Genomic DNA, 20291 nt, shown 5'->3' on the forward strand with positions numbered 1-20291 from the left:
AGCACTGATAAGTGCGTCTTGTCCACCAATGTCCTGACCCTGCAGCTACATGAGCTTTACCGCAGGGCAGGCGACACTGATGACCACTTCTAGAACAAGAGGGGATGACAAGTGGTGCGCATGAAGCGCCGCAAATACGCGCAGCGGAGTTTCGGGAGTGACATGGAGTGCGCACAGCCTTATTCCTGGCACCCTGGGTCCCTCCATTGCTTTCAACGCAAACCCAACACTTACTTTGCACACTGCACTTCCTGCCTCTGTGCCGCTGAGGGTGTATTTTGTGTGCCTGTTTGTGACCTCTCCCAGTGCTCTACAAAACCCCCCTGGTCTGCTCCCTGAGGACGCAGGTACTTACCTGCTAGCAGACTGGAATCAGAGCACCCCTAGTCTCCATAGGCACCTATGTTATTTGGGCCCTACTTTGACCTCTGCGCCTGACCAGTCCTGTGTTGCTGGTGCTGGGTGTTTGGGGTAGACTTGAACCCCCAACGGTGGGCTACCTATACCCCGAAGACTGAACTTGTAAGTGCTGCACTTACCTGCTAAACTAACTTGTACTTACCTCCCCCAGGAACTGTTGATTTTTGCACTGTGTCCACTTTTAAAATAGCGTATTGCCATTTTTGCCAAAACTGTGTACATTACTGTTTTACTTCAAAGTTCCATACTTACCTATGCCAAGTACCTTACAATTTATGTATTTACTTGAATTCTGACTCTTGTGGTTCTAAAATGAATATTTTTTCTATATAAAAACCTATTGGCCTCGAGTTAAGTCTTTGAGTGTTTGTTCTCATTTATTGCCTGTGTGTGTACAACAAATGCTTAACACTACCCTCTGATAAACCTACTGCTCAACCACACTACCTCAAATAGAGCATTAGCATTATCTATTACTGCCACTATCAACCTCTAAGGGGAACCCTTGGACTCTGTGCACACTATCTCTCACTTTGAGATAGTATATACAGAGCCAACTTCCTACACATTTCCAATGCAATTGGTCTCACATTTGCTTGAGTTAGAGCTATTAGCATTGTAAACTCCTAACCATACTTTTCTTGCCATATAAATTGGAAATGAAAAGTAATACAAGGTCGATGTCCAAGGCAGTAACCAAACCGCCACGAGGAGGGACAATCGTAAAGCATTTACCATTGATAACAAAGAACTATGAACGAGCAATAGTGATGGGCATGACTAGAAGCCCAAATAGATGACAACACGTCAGAAAAGCAGCGCTTGCACACTATGTTCGACCTCAAAAGGACTAAACGTTAGTACTTGAATACAACACTATTAAGTCAATGCAGTAGCAGCAAGAGAATAACAATTTGCAGACTAAAAGGTGAAGTGTGAGAAAGAAACACACAAGCCAAGAAACAACCAACAACAAGCATCAAGTGATGTAAATGGACTGTCATATGGCAGGAGCATAGTGCAGGTTAGATTGGAGAAGAGAGAGGAATATAGAAGAATGGAATATATTGAAGTAAAGAATCCTTTGCACACCTCAAAATTTGTCTGAAATAACATATGTTGATCACATTTCAGTGATGCAAAGTTCTGAAATCTGAGGGGAGCCACAAACTTCCTTCCACCCAACATTCCCCGAAGTCAATGGTACCTCGCTTATGTCGGAAGGCCAAGTGCCTGCAACAGGGAAGGCAGCAAAAGGTACTGTAGCGATAAGGATAACTGAGGTGAGGGTACTAATTAAGCCTGGGATCTGGAACCATTTATGGACACCCTACAAAACCTAGTCAGTTCTAAAGAATAGATACCCAGGGGAGTGCACGGAGGTGTGGCTTGCATGGTTTCCACAAAGTATTTCAACACAGAATACCATGCAAAGGTATAACATTGAATAAAAGCACTTATTCCTTGCAATTACTGTGAATTAAACTACAGAAATATACACAGATCCATAAACATCTTACCGCCTCGCGTTCCCTAAATTGCACCGATAAAAACGGTATCCCATAGGCGTGCCTGGGCTTACTGCCCGTGACAGGAATGGCTCACACAAGGGTCTGGTAGTCCTTGCATGAGGGCTGCTGTTGAACCTGGAGTGGGCCATTCGTAATGCAGAGACTAGACACAGGCAAAAAAGAGGGGTTGTGTTTTTATCAGGACAAGTAGAGAAAGAAAGGGTGGTAGGGTTTTTGTGGATCCCTGCACATTCTTGTAGTTTGCAAAAAGGAGAAGAAAGTAAAAATAGTGTTTGCAGGGTATTGTGGGTAAGCTACGTTTGTGGGATCCACAGACGCCACATCTCCGTGGACTGGCCGGGTGTCTATTTTTTGGGAGTTTCTGGGTTTGGTAGATTCCCCTATATGGCGACGGAGCCCAGGACCAAAGACACAGGTAAACATCTTACAAAACCAGCTGGTTTTGTGATAGGTAATTTTGATCTCTCATCATTACATTTTGGGCCCTCCCCTGCCATGGTCACTTGTACACCTAAACAGGTGAGGAAACGTTCTTCTCTGGAGCCTTAAAGGAGCCTTAAAGGAACGGTATGTGGTAGGAAAATTGTGGCTGCCTGCAGATTCCTGGACTTTCCCACACAGAAAACCAACAAATTACTGCACTCACAACAATTTACTGCCACCAGACAAGGACCCATCACATTCATACACTACAGGACAGAATAAGTTTCACCAGGAGCTTCATCCACCGCTCTCACAACGTCTTAGGCTTCAGTTGTCGACAGGTATTCCAGTCATCAGCGTTGTGGGTGTCAAAGCAGCTCATGCAGAGTGAGGGTCCGTGATGACATCTGCCGAGCACATGGCACACAGGGCTTAAAGCCAGTAGGCATGTACACTGTTCCAATGTCACGAAAAAATACTGTGAAAAAAGTGAAGGCCAAAAATGGCCAGAGGAACTCCTTCTCCGGATGCATGTAGCTGCGCAGAAAAGATGCTGATTTCAGCGCATCAAGGGAAGGAACTATATTGACTGAGTCAACATCATAACTACGGAGTTGCACAACATTCTCTAAACGAACAGTTACTTGCTGAGGAAAACTTTTCGGATACAGTCTGACACCTTGGGGTTATTTGTCTCCATTACATACATTTTATTTTTCCTAATCATTACATGTTATTATATCATTATGAATTATTATATGCATCACATTAATATGTTACATATAAATGTGCCATATTATATGTGATTTAAAATCCTATTATATCATATAGTTATTATGAACAAATACAAATAATACTTTACACACATGGTTTCATGATAATCAACAATTTTCTTTCACTGTGAAAAATCGCATCTAACTATAATGTCCATATACCTGTGTTTTTAAGGGAATTATTATATTATTCAATAATACAATCTTTCCTTCCACTGTGGGAAGGAAACAGTTACTCAAACAAACACAGGAATGCTTAATCTAACATTACAGTACATTCAAATGCATTTAGACATACTGCTTGAAAGTCTATGATTGTAACTCTCCTCGCATTGCATAACACCGGTTTTTCGGGGAGTGGGGGAGGAGAGGGAGACACAGGCAGACTGGGGAGACACACACGTGCAGGCAGCAGCTGTATGTCTATGTCTCCCCCTGACGTCAGGGGGGACTCGCACGGATAGGCAGACACACACGGTTAGATCACCGGGCAGATCAAGCAAGGGTTGAAAGTAATGGCTCTGGTTGAAAGCTCACAGATTTACAGCGCGTCGAGCTGACAGCGATTCTGAGCTGCCTAAGCACCACCTAAAAACTCTGGTATTCCTTCCCCCTAGGACTAGGTCGAAGTGCACCTAACCACGCCCTTCGATGTAAACGTGCACAGTGAATGAATGGCATCAAAGAAGTGGGCGGGAGGCGGAATGGAGCGCTCCTCCTCCTGTCACTAGATCGAGTGATGAAAATAGCGTCACAAAAAATGGCGGCCACCAGGTACCGTCGCTTCCTGAAACTCTGCGAAGAGTGGCCAGTGGACGAAACCAAGCGTGGCCGGGACTTGGGGGCTTTTCTGAGACAGCGCGTGGCTCAAGCCTTCCGCGAGGGTGAGAATACTCAGGTAAATTCACTGGAAGACTCACTTAATTATAATCACCAGAGCCCAGTGTAACCCTTTAGTGCGCGTGCGTACGTGCGCGCGCAGTAGTAGCAAAACAGCTGGACCAATCAGCCTTTGTTTCTTCTCACTGCTTTTAAAAATAGAATATAATTCGCTCACTTGGGTGCCATTCAGGGTCTTGGTATTTTAACTGGGTGGCAGTCTCAGGTGTAGATGCCAGTCTGTTCACCTATCCGTTGCCACGGACAGCTGATGCTAACCCTACGTTATTATAGTCGCATTTTCAGTGCTAGGCTTTCATTTAACAACTCTACGGATTCTCGGTTTTGTAGTCCTGTTGCACACCAGTTGGGATTAATCTGTAAAACAGTAATAGTTTATAGAAGGAACAAAGTGACGGAATGAAATATGATTTCCATTTCCTTATAGAAATGTGTTTAGCCAGCTGCGGCCACTGATGTATACTTGCGCATCATTCCAGTATATGTGTTTTATGCTATAACAGAGACCAACAATAGACAAAACAGTTTTGCCCTTTTACAGTAGTAGCAGGAAATATCCCTGTGGTGTCGGGATCATCTGGCATCATACCTGTCTTTGGTATACCCTGGTAGGAGTCAATCCCCAAATGCTAGAGCCCAGTCTAGATAACACAACCCCAGACAGGTTTTGACCTTAGGGCCTCATTGGTAAGTGGCTGCTTGTGTTTTCGAGCAAGCGACCCACATCGAGACATACTATTCACATTTTCAGTGTCTCAATTAAGATTACAAAAATGTGATGGGTAAAATGCTTGAATTAATCTCAGTCACTGGTACCCTAGGCCTCACTCCTATCTATCATGGTTTGACCACTGTATGACACCAGATGGAGACCAGGTATGTTCAAATTAGTTTTAACATATAAATATTGTAGCACTCTTGCATATTTATCACTATGTAGGCCCTTAATATTTAAATGTGTTTCTTGCCACAAGCCCTCAAAATAGTCTTTTGTTTCCTCTTCTTCAATTCAGTAATCTGCATAACCATGAGAAGTAGTGATTAACTTCTTTAATCCTTCTTTCGCCATCATACAGCAATTGGATGATTCGGCCATATACATGAAAGATAATTCAGCTGAAACATGTTTCGTCCAACACTGGACTTTCACAAGACTGATTGAATGTCACATCAATCACATAAAAAAGAAAGAAACATGATTCATATATCAATATGATGGTATCCCTAAATGGCTTGTTAACCTAGTGCACCTTCTCACCATTGTGTGTACCTCTTTACCATTAAAAACACATAAGTTGGGTAAACCATTTCCACATATACTTTAATTTTTTAATTATTAAAACCACTTAAAACTGATGGACTCGGTGAAAATAGACCATACACCCCCAAAAGAAAAAGTTCAAGCCGCCACCATAATACATTAAAACTGAAAATAAATAGTACGACTATCAGTACAGAGCATGTGTATGTGCCATGCCCACCACCAACACTTTCACCACCCCCAAGCGTGCAAACAGTAATCGAAAAGGTCATGAATAGGAGAGAATGTTACATAGTCCCAAGTCTCCATAAAAGAGGAGCATCCAACTGTCCAAAGTTAAGACACAAAAATTGTATAAGGACAGACCCAATCTATCCGTCAATCTGAGATCAAATGTCTACATAGAGAGAAATAAACCTCCTTAGAATAAATGGAAACTACCAATAGTCTATTGTTGCACAGTAATCCACTTATGTATGGATGGAGACAGCCGCAATCTCCCTTACGTCCTAACTTTTGTACTTCCTACCATCACTACCATACAGGAAAAAGTATTCTTACAGCAAGTAACTCTGTTTGAGCAAGCATTTATTGAAATCATATCTAATAGAATGTAATATATGTAACCAGTCTCTCCCCCTATGTCTTATGTATCCACATACCATCATTATCCAGTTGTATTTCACAAAGCCTTCTCCATATGCTACAAATCAAAAATATTGCCCAAGACCCTGAAAAGTAATTGGTGTCTACAAGTAGAGAAAACAAGAGCAAAAGGTCAATAGCACCAATTCTCCCTGTTTCTGATATGTGTTCCTTCCACAAATTTGAAACAATGCAACAAACTAACAGTATGCCCAGCCTCCAATCATGTATCTTACTACACTGATCCTGGCACAAAAATTGTGTACAGAAACCCTACTACTCTGGAAACATAGGTAGCCCATATTAGGGAGGCTCCCTTCCTTCAGTGTACGAGCATTTAAGCAGTACAAAATAATATTTCTTAACTCTAAACCAAAATTGACCCCCGCTCTAAACACAATGAGAACGCTCAATGCAACATTCATTCATATTATAAGCAATAATGGTCCTTAATAGTATAGCAAACCATGTTGAGGTAGGCTTTCATCTGTAACATTCCAAAGTCAGAAATAAAGTGCCTGAAAACTATCACCCAAGTGTGTAAAATTAACTTATCATTACCTTAGACCTTGATAAGTCACGTCACATATCTGTAAATGAAAACACAGAGCAAACATTGTGAATTATGTCCATAGCCCTTTTGGACCATTTTTAAAAACTAATTGATACGACTTTTAAGGCCCATATAACATGGTTCTATTGGTGCATATTTAACTAAATACCTTTTCTTACCGTTCGAGCAATCCAAGTGCTGCACCTGTCCGGACCCTTCTAGCATTTGAGCCATACCGTAGTAGGGCCATTTATAACTGCAGCGCACCTGATCGATCACATGCATCGAAAGCAGACTGTCTGTCTAACCAGACATTCAACCTCATTTTTATATCACCATCTTGGAAGATATGTTGGCCACTACTCAATAAATTACATGACACTATTTCAACTACACCTATTCCACCATGCCTTCAAGTTGTGATTGTCTGTTAAAAATAAAAAAAACAGATATCTATTATACCCACCACGTATCCTATTCCTTATGTGCAAAGAAAGTAGATAGCCGTCCCGTTTTGTGATTTTACTTCACCTCACAAATTCAATATCACGTCGCCCTTTAGAGTGGTAATACTCTATAAAGATTTCAAACAAACCGTATTTTGTCTACACCAGTTCTACTTGTGCTTTCCACATATGCTTTCATTTTCTGCACATCGCAAAGTCTCCCAAATCAACTACGCTAACTCCACTCTATTTCCATACCAGTGTCTTAAGGATCGTAGTTCTTAATAAGCAATCTCTCATCAATACCACCATTATTTTACTTTTCTTCAAATAAGTCATGGACCATTTACTCTTGTCAAGTCCTACCCTAATTTAAGAATGCACAGACCGAGATGTATGCATGTGCTGTAGAGAAAAAAGAGAGAGTAAATCGAACAAGTCATAACAACGGTTAAAAGTGGAATGAAAGTGAAGATCCTATTCCCAAACAGAAAAGATAGACAATAAGTGAAACAGCCCTACTGTCCCATACATGGGGAGTACACATGTTCGTCCATGTGTTGCCTCTGATGTGACATGAGCACGTTGTTTCTTCTACACAAATAATACAGATGTAAACATTTTGCAAACATATCCCAATTCCACCGTAACATGAAAACTTGATGAATACTTATTCCATTTATACTGATACAATCCGAAGGGGAGTTGCTCACCCAATAGTCATTCTAGTAAACCTGTTCTTAAACCTACATGTCCATAACCCTACATCATATTGTCAGTATACCATACCAATACAGTACATAAACTGTATTAAAAAAAAAATGTACCTTCATTATCCCGATTTATCCCCAGTTCTGTTGCCCATAATCTTGCCCATCTTGCCTTATTCCTTCTTAGTTGACCCACACGGCCACCACCCCTAGTGTTTGCATTTGTCACACTAATTCCCCAAAACCTGATGTTCGGTGCCTCCGATGCAGCATGTGTTTCCTGAAAGTGTCTAACCAGGGAATATGTCACATACCTGTATGTGTTCCTTCAGGGTTTGTAGAGTACTTCCCACATATATCATTCAATAAATGCACAGTAATACGTAAACCACTTATTTCGTGTTGCAATTGATGAAATCTTCAATTTTAATCATCTTGCTGTTGTTAAAGCAAAAACTCTGTGTTACCTGCATAGCTAGATTGCATGTTACAAGAGCTGCACCTGAAAAAACCTTTAGGTTTGTGAGGTAGCCATGTGTTGATAGTTTCATATTGTGATGGTAACTAGCTCCTACAAGTCACATCTCTCATTGTGTGTCCCCCTTCTTTGCACAATTCCAAGTCTGGGTGGTATACATTGTGACAAAGTCCTGTCAGTTCATAAAATGTGGCAATGTTTAAATAGGATCTTATACAAAGTGTTGCTGAAACAACTGTACGGTTTTGAGAAGGGGACCATTGTGCTACCTGTTTTCATTTGATTCTTCTTCAGTAGGGTATTGCATGTTTTTTGTTGTTGTTTTTTTTAAAGATCTGAATCATGGCCCGTGAAATCACCCTTTTAGAGTAGCCCCTGTGGGTAAATCTATTCACCAGCCTCCCCAACTCGGTCTTGAAAAAAAGCTGTCTCGCTACCGTTTCTTTTGGTCCTCGTCCTTTCACCAAGTGTTATTACTGACGATTGCGCTCTGGGGTGTGAACTAGAAGCATGCAGTAATGCATTGCTTGCAGTTGGTTTACGGTATCTTTTAGTCTGCACCTTATTTAAATATAAATGTCAGTGTCCATGAAACAGATTGTCTACTATATTCATATGTCAATTGTATATTGTATTCATTGTTGTTGAGGCTGGTACAAAATTCTTGCAAATGGTGTCCCGTACCAGTCCAAATCAATAGGATATCATTGATACACCTACCCTAAAACTAAATGTGTTCCTTCAAGTGATTGGGGCCATTGAGCCGCAGATGTTTAGATTCAAAGAAACTCATGTACAGGTTTGCATAGTAAGGTAAAAAACGCAAACTCATGGCCTGTTTGAACCATTGTCCTTTATGGGTAAAGGCGTTATTTTCCAACACAAACTCCATCATGTCTAAAGTCATATCTGTATGTTTCATGTACAATGCTGATCTAAACAAAAGTGTTACTATTAAGGCCTCTGCATAAAAGTTTTATATCTTAACTTTTGATGGTTGGATGTTCCTCTTCTATGGAGTCTTGAGACTATGTATCATTCTCTGCATTTCATGATCTTTTTGATTACTGTTGGCACGTTTGGAGGTGGTGGAAGTGTCGGTGGTGGGCGTGGCATGAACACATTCTCTGCATTAATATTCATATTATTTATTTTTAGTTTTTATGTATTGTGGTGGTTGGCAGTTTGTCATTTGGAGTGTATGGTCTATTTTTACTGAGTCCATCAGTTTTAAGTGGTTTTAATAATAAAAATTAAAATATACGTGGAAATGGTTTTCCCACATTGTGTTTTTTATTGTACAGAGGTACGCACAATAGTGAGAGGGTGCACTAGGTGAAAAAGTCATTTAGAGATGCCATCATACTGGCATATGAATTGTTTCTTTCTTCTTCATGTAATGTGACATTCAGTCAACCTTGAGAAAGTCCAGTGCTAGACGAAGCACAAGTGAGTCATCTTTCATCTATATGGCTGAATCATCCAATTGCAGTATGGTGGTGTAGGAATGATTAAATAAGTGAATCACCACTTCCCCTGGTTACGTGGAGTACTGAGTTGAAGAAGAGGAAACAAAAGACTAGTTTGGAGGACTTGTGTCAAGAAACACATTTAAATATTAAGACTACATAGTGCAGTATATGCAAGAGTGCTCCAATATTTATATGTTTAATGGCTATAGCTGTGGTTTTATGTTACCCAGTTGTTTGGGGACATTGTGGCAATAGAAGTCCAGTATTGTGTGAGCACAGGTATTTGATCTTATACAACAACATTTCAGATTTGGGAATGTTGAACATTGGAACCACAGTTGCCTAGCTCTTTTAGGATTTTGCTTTGTACAAATTAGTTTTCAGCATGCTACAAAAAAGAAAAGTCCAGCCTGAGCTGCAAAAGCCAGGACCCATAGCTGGAAACAAACGAAACCCCAGACCAGGATTGGTCTTGTATGGTCTCATCAGTAAGGTGCTGCTTAAGTTCTGTAACACGGTGAGCATTGGGCCCATGTCTGGGTAACTTGCTGCCCTTAGGGGGTCTACATAGAAAACCAAAAAAGTGATTAGTGTAATGCTTGGATTCATGGAATGAAGCTATCTGGTACTTTAACATTGATGGATATCTTCAACACATTATATTTGTAGCCCAAACATTTTCTATTACAAATCATTGACAGTTGTATCAATTATGGTAGCTCAACAGAAGCATTAACCTTCAGAACTCACAAGTATTTCAGATGAAAGTCTCGGAGTGGAATGGCCCTCTGTGATCACACAGACAGGCTTGTTCTCCATGGCAGGGCTTTTTTATTTTACAGACTACAACACAGCAGGGCATAGTGACTGTGTTAATACGTAAGTAAAACAATGTATTATTTTAGTTAATTAAAACCATAACAATGTTGCAAATAAACAACGCAAATCTGCTAGAGGGAAGCCTAGATGAAGTGCATCTGTGCTTGGTACCATTATGACACTGTCTGTCCTTGTAATATCACATAGCGAAAGATCAGCTTCGACCATTAAACCATCTGTCTTTGTAGAAACTAAAACATCTCTGTTGGAAAGAATACCTAAAAAACACAACAGTACATATCAATTTGTTAAAGCTTCATCTGTCCATATGTGATCTCCTTATAAAGGGTGAATAGTCCCAGACCTACTAACTAGATAGCCGTTTGCATTCTCTGTTGATGTTAGTTTATCCGACCCACTGAGCTCAAGAATTTCACTGCTTTACAATTCAGCTGTGAATCTTCTGGATTGAAACACTACTTTTGCTTCTTTGTACATGCAAATGCCTCTGGCATTGAATTTTTTTTTTTTTTTAGCAGAGTGTTTTGAGATTTGTACAGATGAGGACATGTACAGACCAGATGCATAAGGTCCTCCTTTTCAGCACCACAAAGCCTGCTCATAGTTGGTCTGCTGCATTTCCAGTGCGGTTGGGTGGCCTGTGCTGGTAATTGGCCATACCGTAAGGTCATCAGTCACTTGATGTGTGCTGGGAAGGAAGTTTTTAGATATGGAGAAGGTAGCAAGCCGTCATCGTGTTTGACCACCATCCAGGCATGAGATCGGGAACTAAATTTGTTTTTAACTTCCAGGTATGACTGCATCTTTACCTACTTGTTCACTACTCTCCTAAAGGCCAGAAAGAGGAACTTCTTGTCCCCGAGTTCTGTTCAGTGCATTCACTTCAAGGAACTGTACAGATATTTGTAAAAGGCTGACGTTGGATCACCTTTTCTAAGGTGGTGCATAATGTCCTGTTTAATGGGCTTTCCTGACCCATTGTTATGCCATTAATTGTGTTTGACCACTGACTTTGTGTTTCACCACTGCGCATATTAGTTGTTCAATGTTCACCAGTAGCACATTACATGTTGTATTCAGTTTAGCTGCCTATTGGCTTTAACGTGGCATTAGACATTACATTTTGTATTTAGGTTAGCTGCCTATTGGCTTTATCGTGGAGTTAGACATTGCAGTTGAGACATTGCAGATGAGCTGTGTTTTTCCACATGGTAGACCAAGCTGTGTTTTTCGTATTGTGTTCACACGAACCCTAGCGTGATAAGAGAGCGTATATTTTGTGTTTTCCTCTCTACTCACCCTTGGGAAGGAGCGAGGTTTAGGAGATCTGGCCAATCTCCAATGGCTTGTTTTCTGCCCAACTCTGCATGTTTTGACTATTAGAGGAAAGGGCCTGTTAGCAGGATTTTTCATTATAAAACGGTGTGTGTTGCTTCACTCTTCAGAATAACAGAACTATGCACTTCAGGATAGTTTAGGGCACAATGTGAAACAATCACTCTCACACACCTTAGTAAGTAGAATAATCAAGTTTATTTATGGGGCAAGTTCTCAAATAGCAAACCTGATCACACTAATATATCATGAAAAATAACATGAGAATAACTGCAAGAATACAAACACTCTGTGATATCATGAAAAATAACATGAGAATAACTGCAAGAATAAGTACATATTACACACACACACACACACAATATGCTCAAATGCTTATAAATTGAAAGGCTTCACCGAAAAGAGATTCTGCATCCCTCCGCCGCACACAAAGCCGGGGAACCCAAATCGACTGGCGCAGGGAGTCTCCTTCGGGACAATCAGTTCTCCTGGCGTTGCGTCCAACCCAGAAGAGAGTTCCTAAACCAGTCCATCAGGGCTCCCGACCTTTATAGTATTTACTAAAGCCCAGGAGTCCTTTCTAGAAAAAGACCCCCCTCCTTTACAAATTGTGAAATCGGAGGTACCTTGTTCACCCTTCGAGACGTCTCCTCGGAACGGGCCAGGTTCCCAGAAGAGGGCTCCAAGGTGAAGCTTGCATTCCTCCTTGAGTACAGGCGCATCCCCCTGTTGTCCTAACTGATAGCTCGTGGAATGTAAATAGCGCCCTTCGTATCAGGCAGATGGAGCGAAGTTGAGCAGAAAAACACCCCACCCTGCAGCTTGCAGAAGCTTATGGAAAAACACAGAACAGTGCTTTATGCACAGAACCAGACTCGACAAAATGGAGTCGTGAACCAATGTAAAATGTAAGCAGAGGCCAATGGTCCATAGTATATTTCATTGTCCTTCCCACCAATGTAAAATGGAAGCAGAGGCCAATGGTCCATAGTACATTTCATTGTCCTTACCGTGCACCACTGTTCACCTTGCACGTAGTGCATGTAGCAATACAATCCACCCTTGGACCATTTGGCCAACTTACAACTAAGTATATCCTATAAGCTGAAATGGCAATGCTCTTGGGCGACACTGAGATAGAAGGTTAGGCACACACTGAATACAACAACATAACAAAATTAAAATAACTATTATGATAATGATTACACCAAGGATATAACGCAGTTGGCCTAAATCAGGCAGCCATCCAAAAACCCAGTCCCACCACCCCTTGTCAACATCTTGTTGCACCTCCTTCACTAACTTATGTAGGGCCTCTATGTGGGAGTTGATTGATATGGAGTGGTCGGATAAATTAAAACAACACAACCCTTCAAAATCGCTGCAGCCATGGTTGTGCTTGAGCAGTAAAAAATCAATAGCTGCACAATTCTGCAAGGCAGCTTTTCTAGTTCCCTGTACATCTAATAACAGCTCAACTAAAGCAGCTGATGTATAATTAATATTCTTAAATACTAAACATGCGAGTTTATTAATAACTCTGGTATTATACACTGCGAGTCCTGGTAACCCTACAATAGAACCAGCTAAACTGACATATTCTGTTTTGGAAAGCAATGATATTTCAGAATCACAGTCTGCAGGCAATTGAATAGTGTCTCTGACATAGCGAGGGTGTAGAGCAGTATCCATAGGAAACATGAGAAAACCTAAGCGTGTCCAGGCACAAGGCCCTCCGGTTAGATTGGCTGGGATATATGTAAAAGAGATGTTACCACACGAAAAGAGCCAACCTTTAGGCAACTTAACGTTTCGAATGTGGCTGGCAGCAGGCACCACATTCTGGCAGAACATTGATACATTCAAACAGGTCAGGTCATTTTGTGAGTGGCACAATGTCTGTGGTGCAGCAGTTAAGTTTTTGTCTCTTTTCTCCAGTTTAAGCTGAGCACATTTGCCTATTTTTATAGGATCACAGGTCCATGAATAGCACACATCCCCATTTGAGATGTTAAACGTGAGTATGGATGTCATGTTCCTCTACAACCGCCTGCCTACCTCTGGGCAATGATGGCAGTACTCATAGAGTGAAAGATGGGAGCGAACGTCATTCCATCCTGGTTTGTATCGTTAAAGATGTGCAATAATACCGCAGCAGGAGTGGGCACCGCCACTAGACAAGTAGTAATCAGATCTTGAACGCTTCGCATGTTACTCATACAGAAGTGAGATACATTCAGCACTTCCTGCGCCAGATGAATCCAAATATTGTTTGGTTGATGTAATAGTGTCGGCATCTGTGGCTGACGATTGAATCTTTGGGCTATGAGCCCCTCCCGCTCCCCGGTGGAGACTCCCGAAAGGGCTCTATACACTACACTCATCGCACAGGCACCCCACAGAATGATCTGAAAAGAACAAAAGACAAAACGCGTATTATCATTCTCGCAAATAGCATTTGTCAGCGGGAACATGTTCCCATTTGTCTTGACCAGGTCGCATAACTACCAGGACATTGTCTGGTCCAGTGGCAATGACATCAGCGGGTTGAGGAGGATTATTTGGGGATTCAATCCACACTTTGGCCCCTGGGTTCTTGTCAGTAGATCTGAACCCTCCTTTGCCTCTTACAGTGAGAAGGGCTGGGGCACTCCCCTTCTTGACAACACCTCCATAAACCGGCATGATGGCAATCTGGGCAACGCGATCCCTGGGTTGCACCACTAGGTCTGTGTCACCACTGTTCAAGAGAATGACTTTCAACTCGCCCTGGTAGTCTGCATCTATCGCGCCTCCTCAAATTTGGATGCCTCCCAGGGCAAGCCCAGATCGAGGGGCGATTAGACCATAATGCTCAGGGGGAATCTGAATTCCAACCCCTGTTTCAATCAGAGTGATATCTCTAGGCTTCAATCGATGCATTTGTAAAGCATGCAGGTCAAGTCCTGCAGATTCTGGTGTAGCTCGATATGGGCTAAAGCTCCTGGAGCTGTTTCCCAATACACAATTGTATTGCTTGCTGTAAATGGATTGATCTGTAAAGCAGGCATGAGCATTCTCATGAGAGGTGTCTCGGCACTTGTAAGGGGTCGGTTGTTCAAAATTTGCAAAGCATCGTACAAATTATCCCTCCACCCCTTCAGTGTCCCATCAGACAGTTTGCGCAATTGTTCTTTCAACAACCCATTCATTCGCTCAATCAGTCCAGCTGCTTGTGGGTAGTAAGGTATGTGAAAAATCCACTCAATGTTGTGTTGTGCACAATAGTCCTGCACTAGTCTGCCCTTGAAGTGGCTGGCGTTATCACTTTGAATTTGGAGCGGCACTCCATAGTACAGAATCAACAGATCTGATGTTTTCAGGGTGCTCTGCTGAGTTGCGCACTTGCTGGGAAAGGCTATGAGATGACCAGAGTAAGTATCCACCACTGTGCAGGTATACTAACACCCTCTGCTCTCTGACATTGGTCCAATGTAATCAATCTGCCATATCTGTCCTGGCAATTTACCTCTGCCTAGCCGAATCTGCACCTGTTCTTGTGTCTCTCCCTGCATCATCATGTCATCTATGTAGTGGAAAATTTGCACTACGGGAACCACTGGTACTTCATCCAAATGCTCTGCCACCAGCCGGTGACAGATAGTGGGGCTATGTAAATACCCCATGGGCAATCTACAGAAGGTGTACTGGCGCCCCACCCACTGGAATGCCAGCTGGGGCTGTCTCTCAGTAGTTATTGGTATCGTGAAGAACTCATTGGCAATGTCAATTGTGGCATACCAGGTCCCACTGTGTTTCTGTATGTTTTCAATCAAGGTAATGGTGTCTGGGACCGCCGCAGTCAGAGGAGGGGTATATTTATTCAACTGGCGATAATCAATGCAAATCCTCCAGCTGTTATCACTTTTGCGAACAGGCCAGAATGCATTATTCCACGCAGTGGTATGGGAATTATTACCCCGGCCTCCAGTATGTCATGTATAGTCTGGCTAATCTCTGTGTGTCCTCCCGGTATTCTGTACTGTTTAATTTGAATCACCTTAGTGGCCTGGGGAAGGGTTACTGGAGGAATCTTCAACAGCCCCACCCTTGCGGTGGCTATTGATATAAATCTCTTGGAACCAAATTGATAACATCCATCTTCCAAATGTAGGGTCATCCCTTTCAAAATGTCAATCCCAATAATGTACTCGGGAATGAGAACGATCAAGACAGTGTATTCTCTCTTTGGAAGTGCCCCTGTTTTCATGGTAACCACTATCTGCACTGCTGGGGTTTCTTTTCCGCCCAATCCTGTAATGGTGAAGTACTGTCCCTTGAATTTTCTTGGGTTTCCATTCATTAAAGAGGCCTCCGCTCTGGTGTCAATAAGGGCTTGAACTTTCTGAACATTTCTGCGTTTCCCAAAAAATTCTACTTTAACATGTGGTCTGTTATCTTTGCGAGCCCATCCCTGCACCGGAGTTTGACCTATTTCCTAGTCTATTTTCACTCTGCGCACATCGGAGTCTGCGGTAATTCTCAGGAAACTCCTCCTCCCTGTCTCTGCCTCGCAACCTCTCTCAGCTTACTAGCTCCCTCTCCCACTCTCTGCCTCGAGTTCTCTCGGGACCTGTCAGTTCCCGGTCTCTCTCTGTGTTCCGGGTTCCCTCTGAGCCTCGGCGCTCTTGCTCCCAATCTCCATCATCTGGGGATCTCTCTCTGCTGCGGGGCTCTCTCCCTCTTCATCCTCGTGCTCCTCCCATCCTGCCTTTCTCTGGTTCACCAGTTTGTTATCTTTCTTGTTCCCTTTCCTGCTTCCCTCCTTCTTATCCAAACCGCGTTTGCGGTACATCTCCCACATGTCCTTGGTGGTTATCCCATCAATGTCATCCCTGGCTACCCCATCTTTCAGCAAGGCCAGAAACATGTCCCGCCTTGACACCCTGTTGTTATAGTACGATTCTCAGACCCTGAATTCCTCTCTGGCTTAGTCCCCTCTCCTAAATCACTTAACTCACGCACGGCTTCTACCACCTGAGACAGTGAGTTACCAGTCTGATTAATTAAAAAAGTCATGATGACATGCTTGTATGCAGGAGGAGCGGACCTAATCAGCCCGTTTCGCACAGACACATTTAAAATTCAATTCATCAATTTATGAGCATTACCCAGAAAGATAGCTGTTTTCATCCCTTCCTCCTTCAATCTCTGTACTGCATCTCTCAAAGTATACCAAAATTTATCATTAGGCGGCCAGTCTGACTCTGTCGGATACTTCTGAGCACACCCCTGTGCCGCTAATTCCAACAGATTGGTCATGGGACCATTCCCTGGATAAGTTCTAAACTCATTTTGGATAACTGGGTCCGTACTTAAGATACAAAAGCCTCGGGGCGTCACCGTGATCTAATTGGGCCACCTGACCCCCCATATCATGCACTCGCACCATCCACGTAAGTACTGTTTCCCCAGACCTCTGTCGAAATCTGTCTATCACATCACTTAGTTCTTGCTGTGTGTAATCCTCCAGAGCATCCAGCATCACCCCTCCAGGGGTAGCTGGGCTATGCTGTAACTTTCACCGATATATTGGCTGCGCACGGACAACATTCCTGCGCTCTGTCTTTTCCTGACTAACATCCTGACAATTATCACCCCCGGACTCATCTGAAAAATCAGACATAACCCAGATGTTTCCATCCCAAAATTCAGGGTCAAAGGCTAACCCTGCCTGAGAGATAGCTAAATGTACCTTCTTTTTATTAACTTTCCCTCTTCGTTTTTTGTGTTTATATTGAGCGACGCTAACTGCCGTCCTCTCTGCAACCACCTGGTACATTTCAAGCTTATCACTTAACAATTTATTTTGACAAGCTAACATGGTAGAGGAATTTCGGGCTTCTACCAAGTCCTTCTCCAGTTGCTCGTGGTCTTTCTGTAACTGAAAACATTTTTCATGCAACTTTCTGTACGCAGAGGGCAAAATCCAGCCTCGCCTCCCTAACGTACAAATCTCTTTTCCCTTGTCCATTGACACTTTTTGTAAACATGTTAAAACATTTTCAGGTTCTGCATTTAACATACACGCATTCCAATTTTCACACAAACCAGCACAACGTGACCATTCCTGAGCTAAAAGTTTATACGCGGCAGTTTCCCACCCCGGTATTTCTATGTCCGGATTTGATACATGAGAACTTGCTTTTGAGCTCGCTTTGATCTTGTTAAACATTTTCTTTTTGTTCGAATCCTTCAAACGACTACACCAAATTGTGTTGCTTCACTCTTCAGAATAACAGAACTATGCACTTCAGGATAGTTTAGGGCACAATGTGAAACAATCATTCTCACACACCTTAGTAAGTAGAATAATCAAATATATTTATGGGGCAAGTTCTCATATAGCAAAACTGACCACACTAATATATCATGAAAAATAACATGAGAATAACTGCAAGAATACAAAAACTCTGTGATATCATGAAAAATAACATGAGAATAACTGCAAGAATAAGTACATATTACACACACACACGCACACAATATGCTCAAATGCTTAAAAGTTGAAAGGCTTCACCGAAAAGAGATTCTGCATCCCTCCGCCGCACACAAAGCCAGGGAACCCAAATCGACTGGCGCAGGGAGTCTCCTTCGGGACAATCAGTCCTCCTGGCGTTGCGTCCAACCCAGGAGAGAGTTCCTAAACCAGTTCATCAGGGCTCCCGACCTTTATAGTATTTACTAACGCCCAGGAGTCCTTTCTAGAAAAAGACCCCCTCCTTTACAAATTGTGCAATCAGCGGTACCTTGTTCACCCTTCGAGACGTCTCCTCGGAACAGTCCAGGTTCCCAGAAGAGGGCTCCAAGGTGAAGCTTGCATTCCTCCTTGAGTACAGGCGCATCCCCCTGTTGTCCTAACTGATAGCTCATTCAATGTAAATAGCGCCCTTCGTATCAGGCAAATGGAGCGAAGTTGAGCAGAAAAACACCCCACCCTGCAGCTTGCAGAAGCTTGTGGAAAAACACAGAACAGTGCTTTACGCACAGAACCAGACTCGACAAAATGGAGTTGTGAACCAATGTAAAATGGAAGCAGAGGCCAATGGTCCATACCATATTTCATTGTCCTTAGCCTGCACCACTGTTCACCTTGCACGTAGTGCATGTAGCAATACACTGTGTCCCTGGGCAGCAGCAAGGGGGAATTTTCCAAGACTTCAGTCAGGAGCGGACGTCAGCTGCCTGACCCCCCGTTTGGGTGGAAAATCTCTTTCTCGCAGTTGAACAGGAGTCATCAACTTGCAGACATGAGAAAGATGACACGTAGTGATAGGCCCTACGGTGAGGAATTTTGACTTTTATTCTTTGCTTTGAAGTTATGCTTTAATATAATCACATATATTTGCTGTGTACATTGCAATTGAGAAGTACTTTAGTATATTTTCCTTTCATTGCTGTGACTACTTTTAAACGTGTGCTTCCAACCTACTGATCTCATCTCTCAGGAACCTCGTGGTGAAGTAATAATAAATGTCTTCTTTAAACTAAGAAGTGTATTCCAGAGAAGTTTTGTCAGCTCGGTCATAGGATAAGTGAAAGCAAAACACCCACTGATATTTTGTACTTGCATTTTATTCAGGCAGACATTCCACCTAACGTTTGCTATATGATCCCAAATTCCAATCAAACTGGTGCTGGGGAGAACTTTTGGAGGAGGGAGAATACCCGCCTGAAGGAATTAACCTTCAGCCTGTCCAGAAAGTCTGCATCCTGGCCTCTCATGGCCACGCTGGCATACGCCACAGTCGGAAGTTACAGCCAGGAAAGGCTGAAAGGAGGGGGCCATCCAAAATCTTTACAAGAATGCTGAAGGCATGTATTCGAGCATTTCCTTTCTTCACCATGAACTGGTTTTGGTGATAAAAATTACCTCTGTTGTCCAGGGGTATCCCAAGGTGTTCGTAGCTACTAACCTCATCCAATGTTGTATCATCTAGGAAGATCTTGATCCACGGTTTTTGTTCTTGTTGTATTGATCTAGCGATTTTTGGATTTGGCATAGGATTTCAATGCATTAACTAACCTTTGAAGCCTTACTTTTTCATACTGAACAGTAAGATCTTATCCACAGAAGGCAGATGGGAGTGGCGTCAGACGTGGTGGTTGAGAGTTTATGTGGTCTATCTCTGACGGCAAGTCTGCCATGAATAGATTAAAGAGGTGGGGCGCCAGCACACACCACCATGCTTGAGCCCTTGATGAATTGGAAACCTCCTTGAGATTCTTGTGCTGTTGTCGATTTTGACTTTGTTTCAAGTTTTCAAGTATAGGTATTCAATGGCTCATCACAGCTTTTGAGGGATTCTCCGTTTTCTTAATTTATTCCAGAGTATTTCATGATCCATGCAGTGGAATGCTGCTTAGAAATCTATAAATCAGTGATACCGCTTTTCCTTGTTCTTTTACATCTGCCATCTATAAAGGAAGATGTTTGTTGTGGTGTCGAGCCCTCTCCTAAAGC

The 20291-nt window shown here is 42.5% G+C and overlaps 1 protein-coding gene across 1 annotated transcript in view; it reads left to right on the forward strand.

Moving 5' to 3' along the window:
• The first annotated feature begins 3864 nt into the window (after positions 1–3864).
• The window catches only part of UQCC2 (ubiquinol-cytochrome c reductase complex assembly factor 2), a 39841-nt gene continuing 23414 nt past the window's right edge, over positions 3865–20291 (forward strand). The window contains exon 1 of the mRNA XM_069238856.1: positions 3865–4046. Coding sequence (XP_069094957.1) covers positions 3888–4046 — 159 coding nt within the window. The 5' untranslated portion in view covers positions 3865–3887. The remainder of the gene's footprint in view (positions 4047–20291) is intronic.

Source organism: Pleurodeles waltl, chromosome 6 (genome assembly GCF_031143425.1).
Source record: "Pleurodeles waltl isolate 20211129_DDA chromosome 6, aPleWal1.hap1.20221129, whole genome shotgun sequence".
Taxonomy (NCBI): domain Eukaryota; kingdom Metazoa; phylum Chordata; class Amphibia; order Caudata; family Salamandridae; genus Pleurodeles; species Pleurodeles waltl.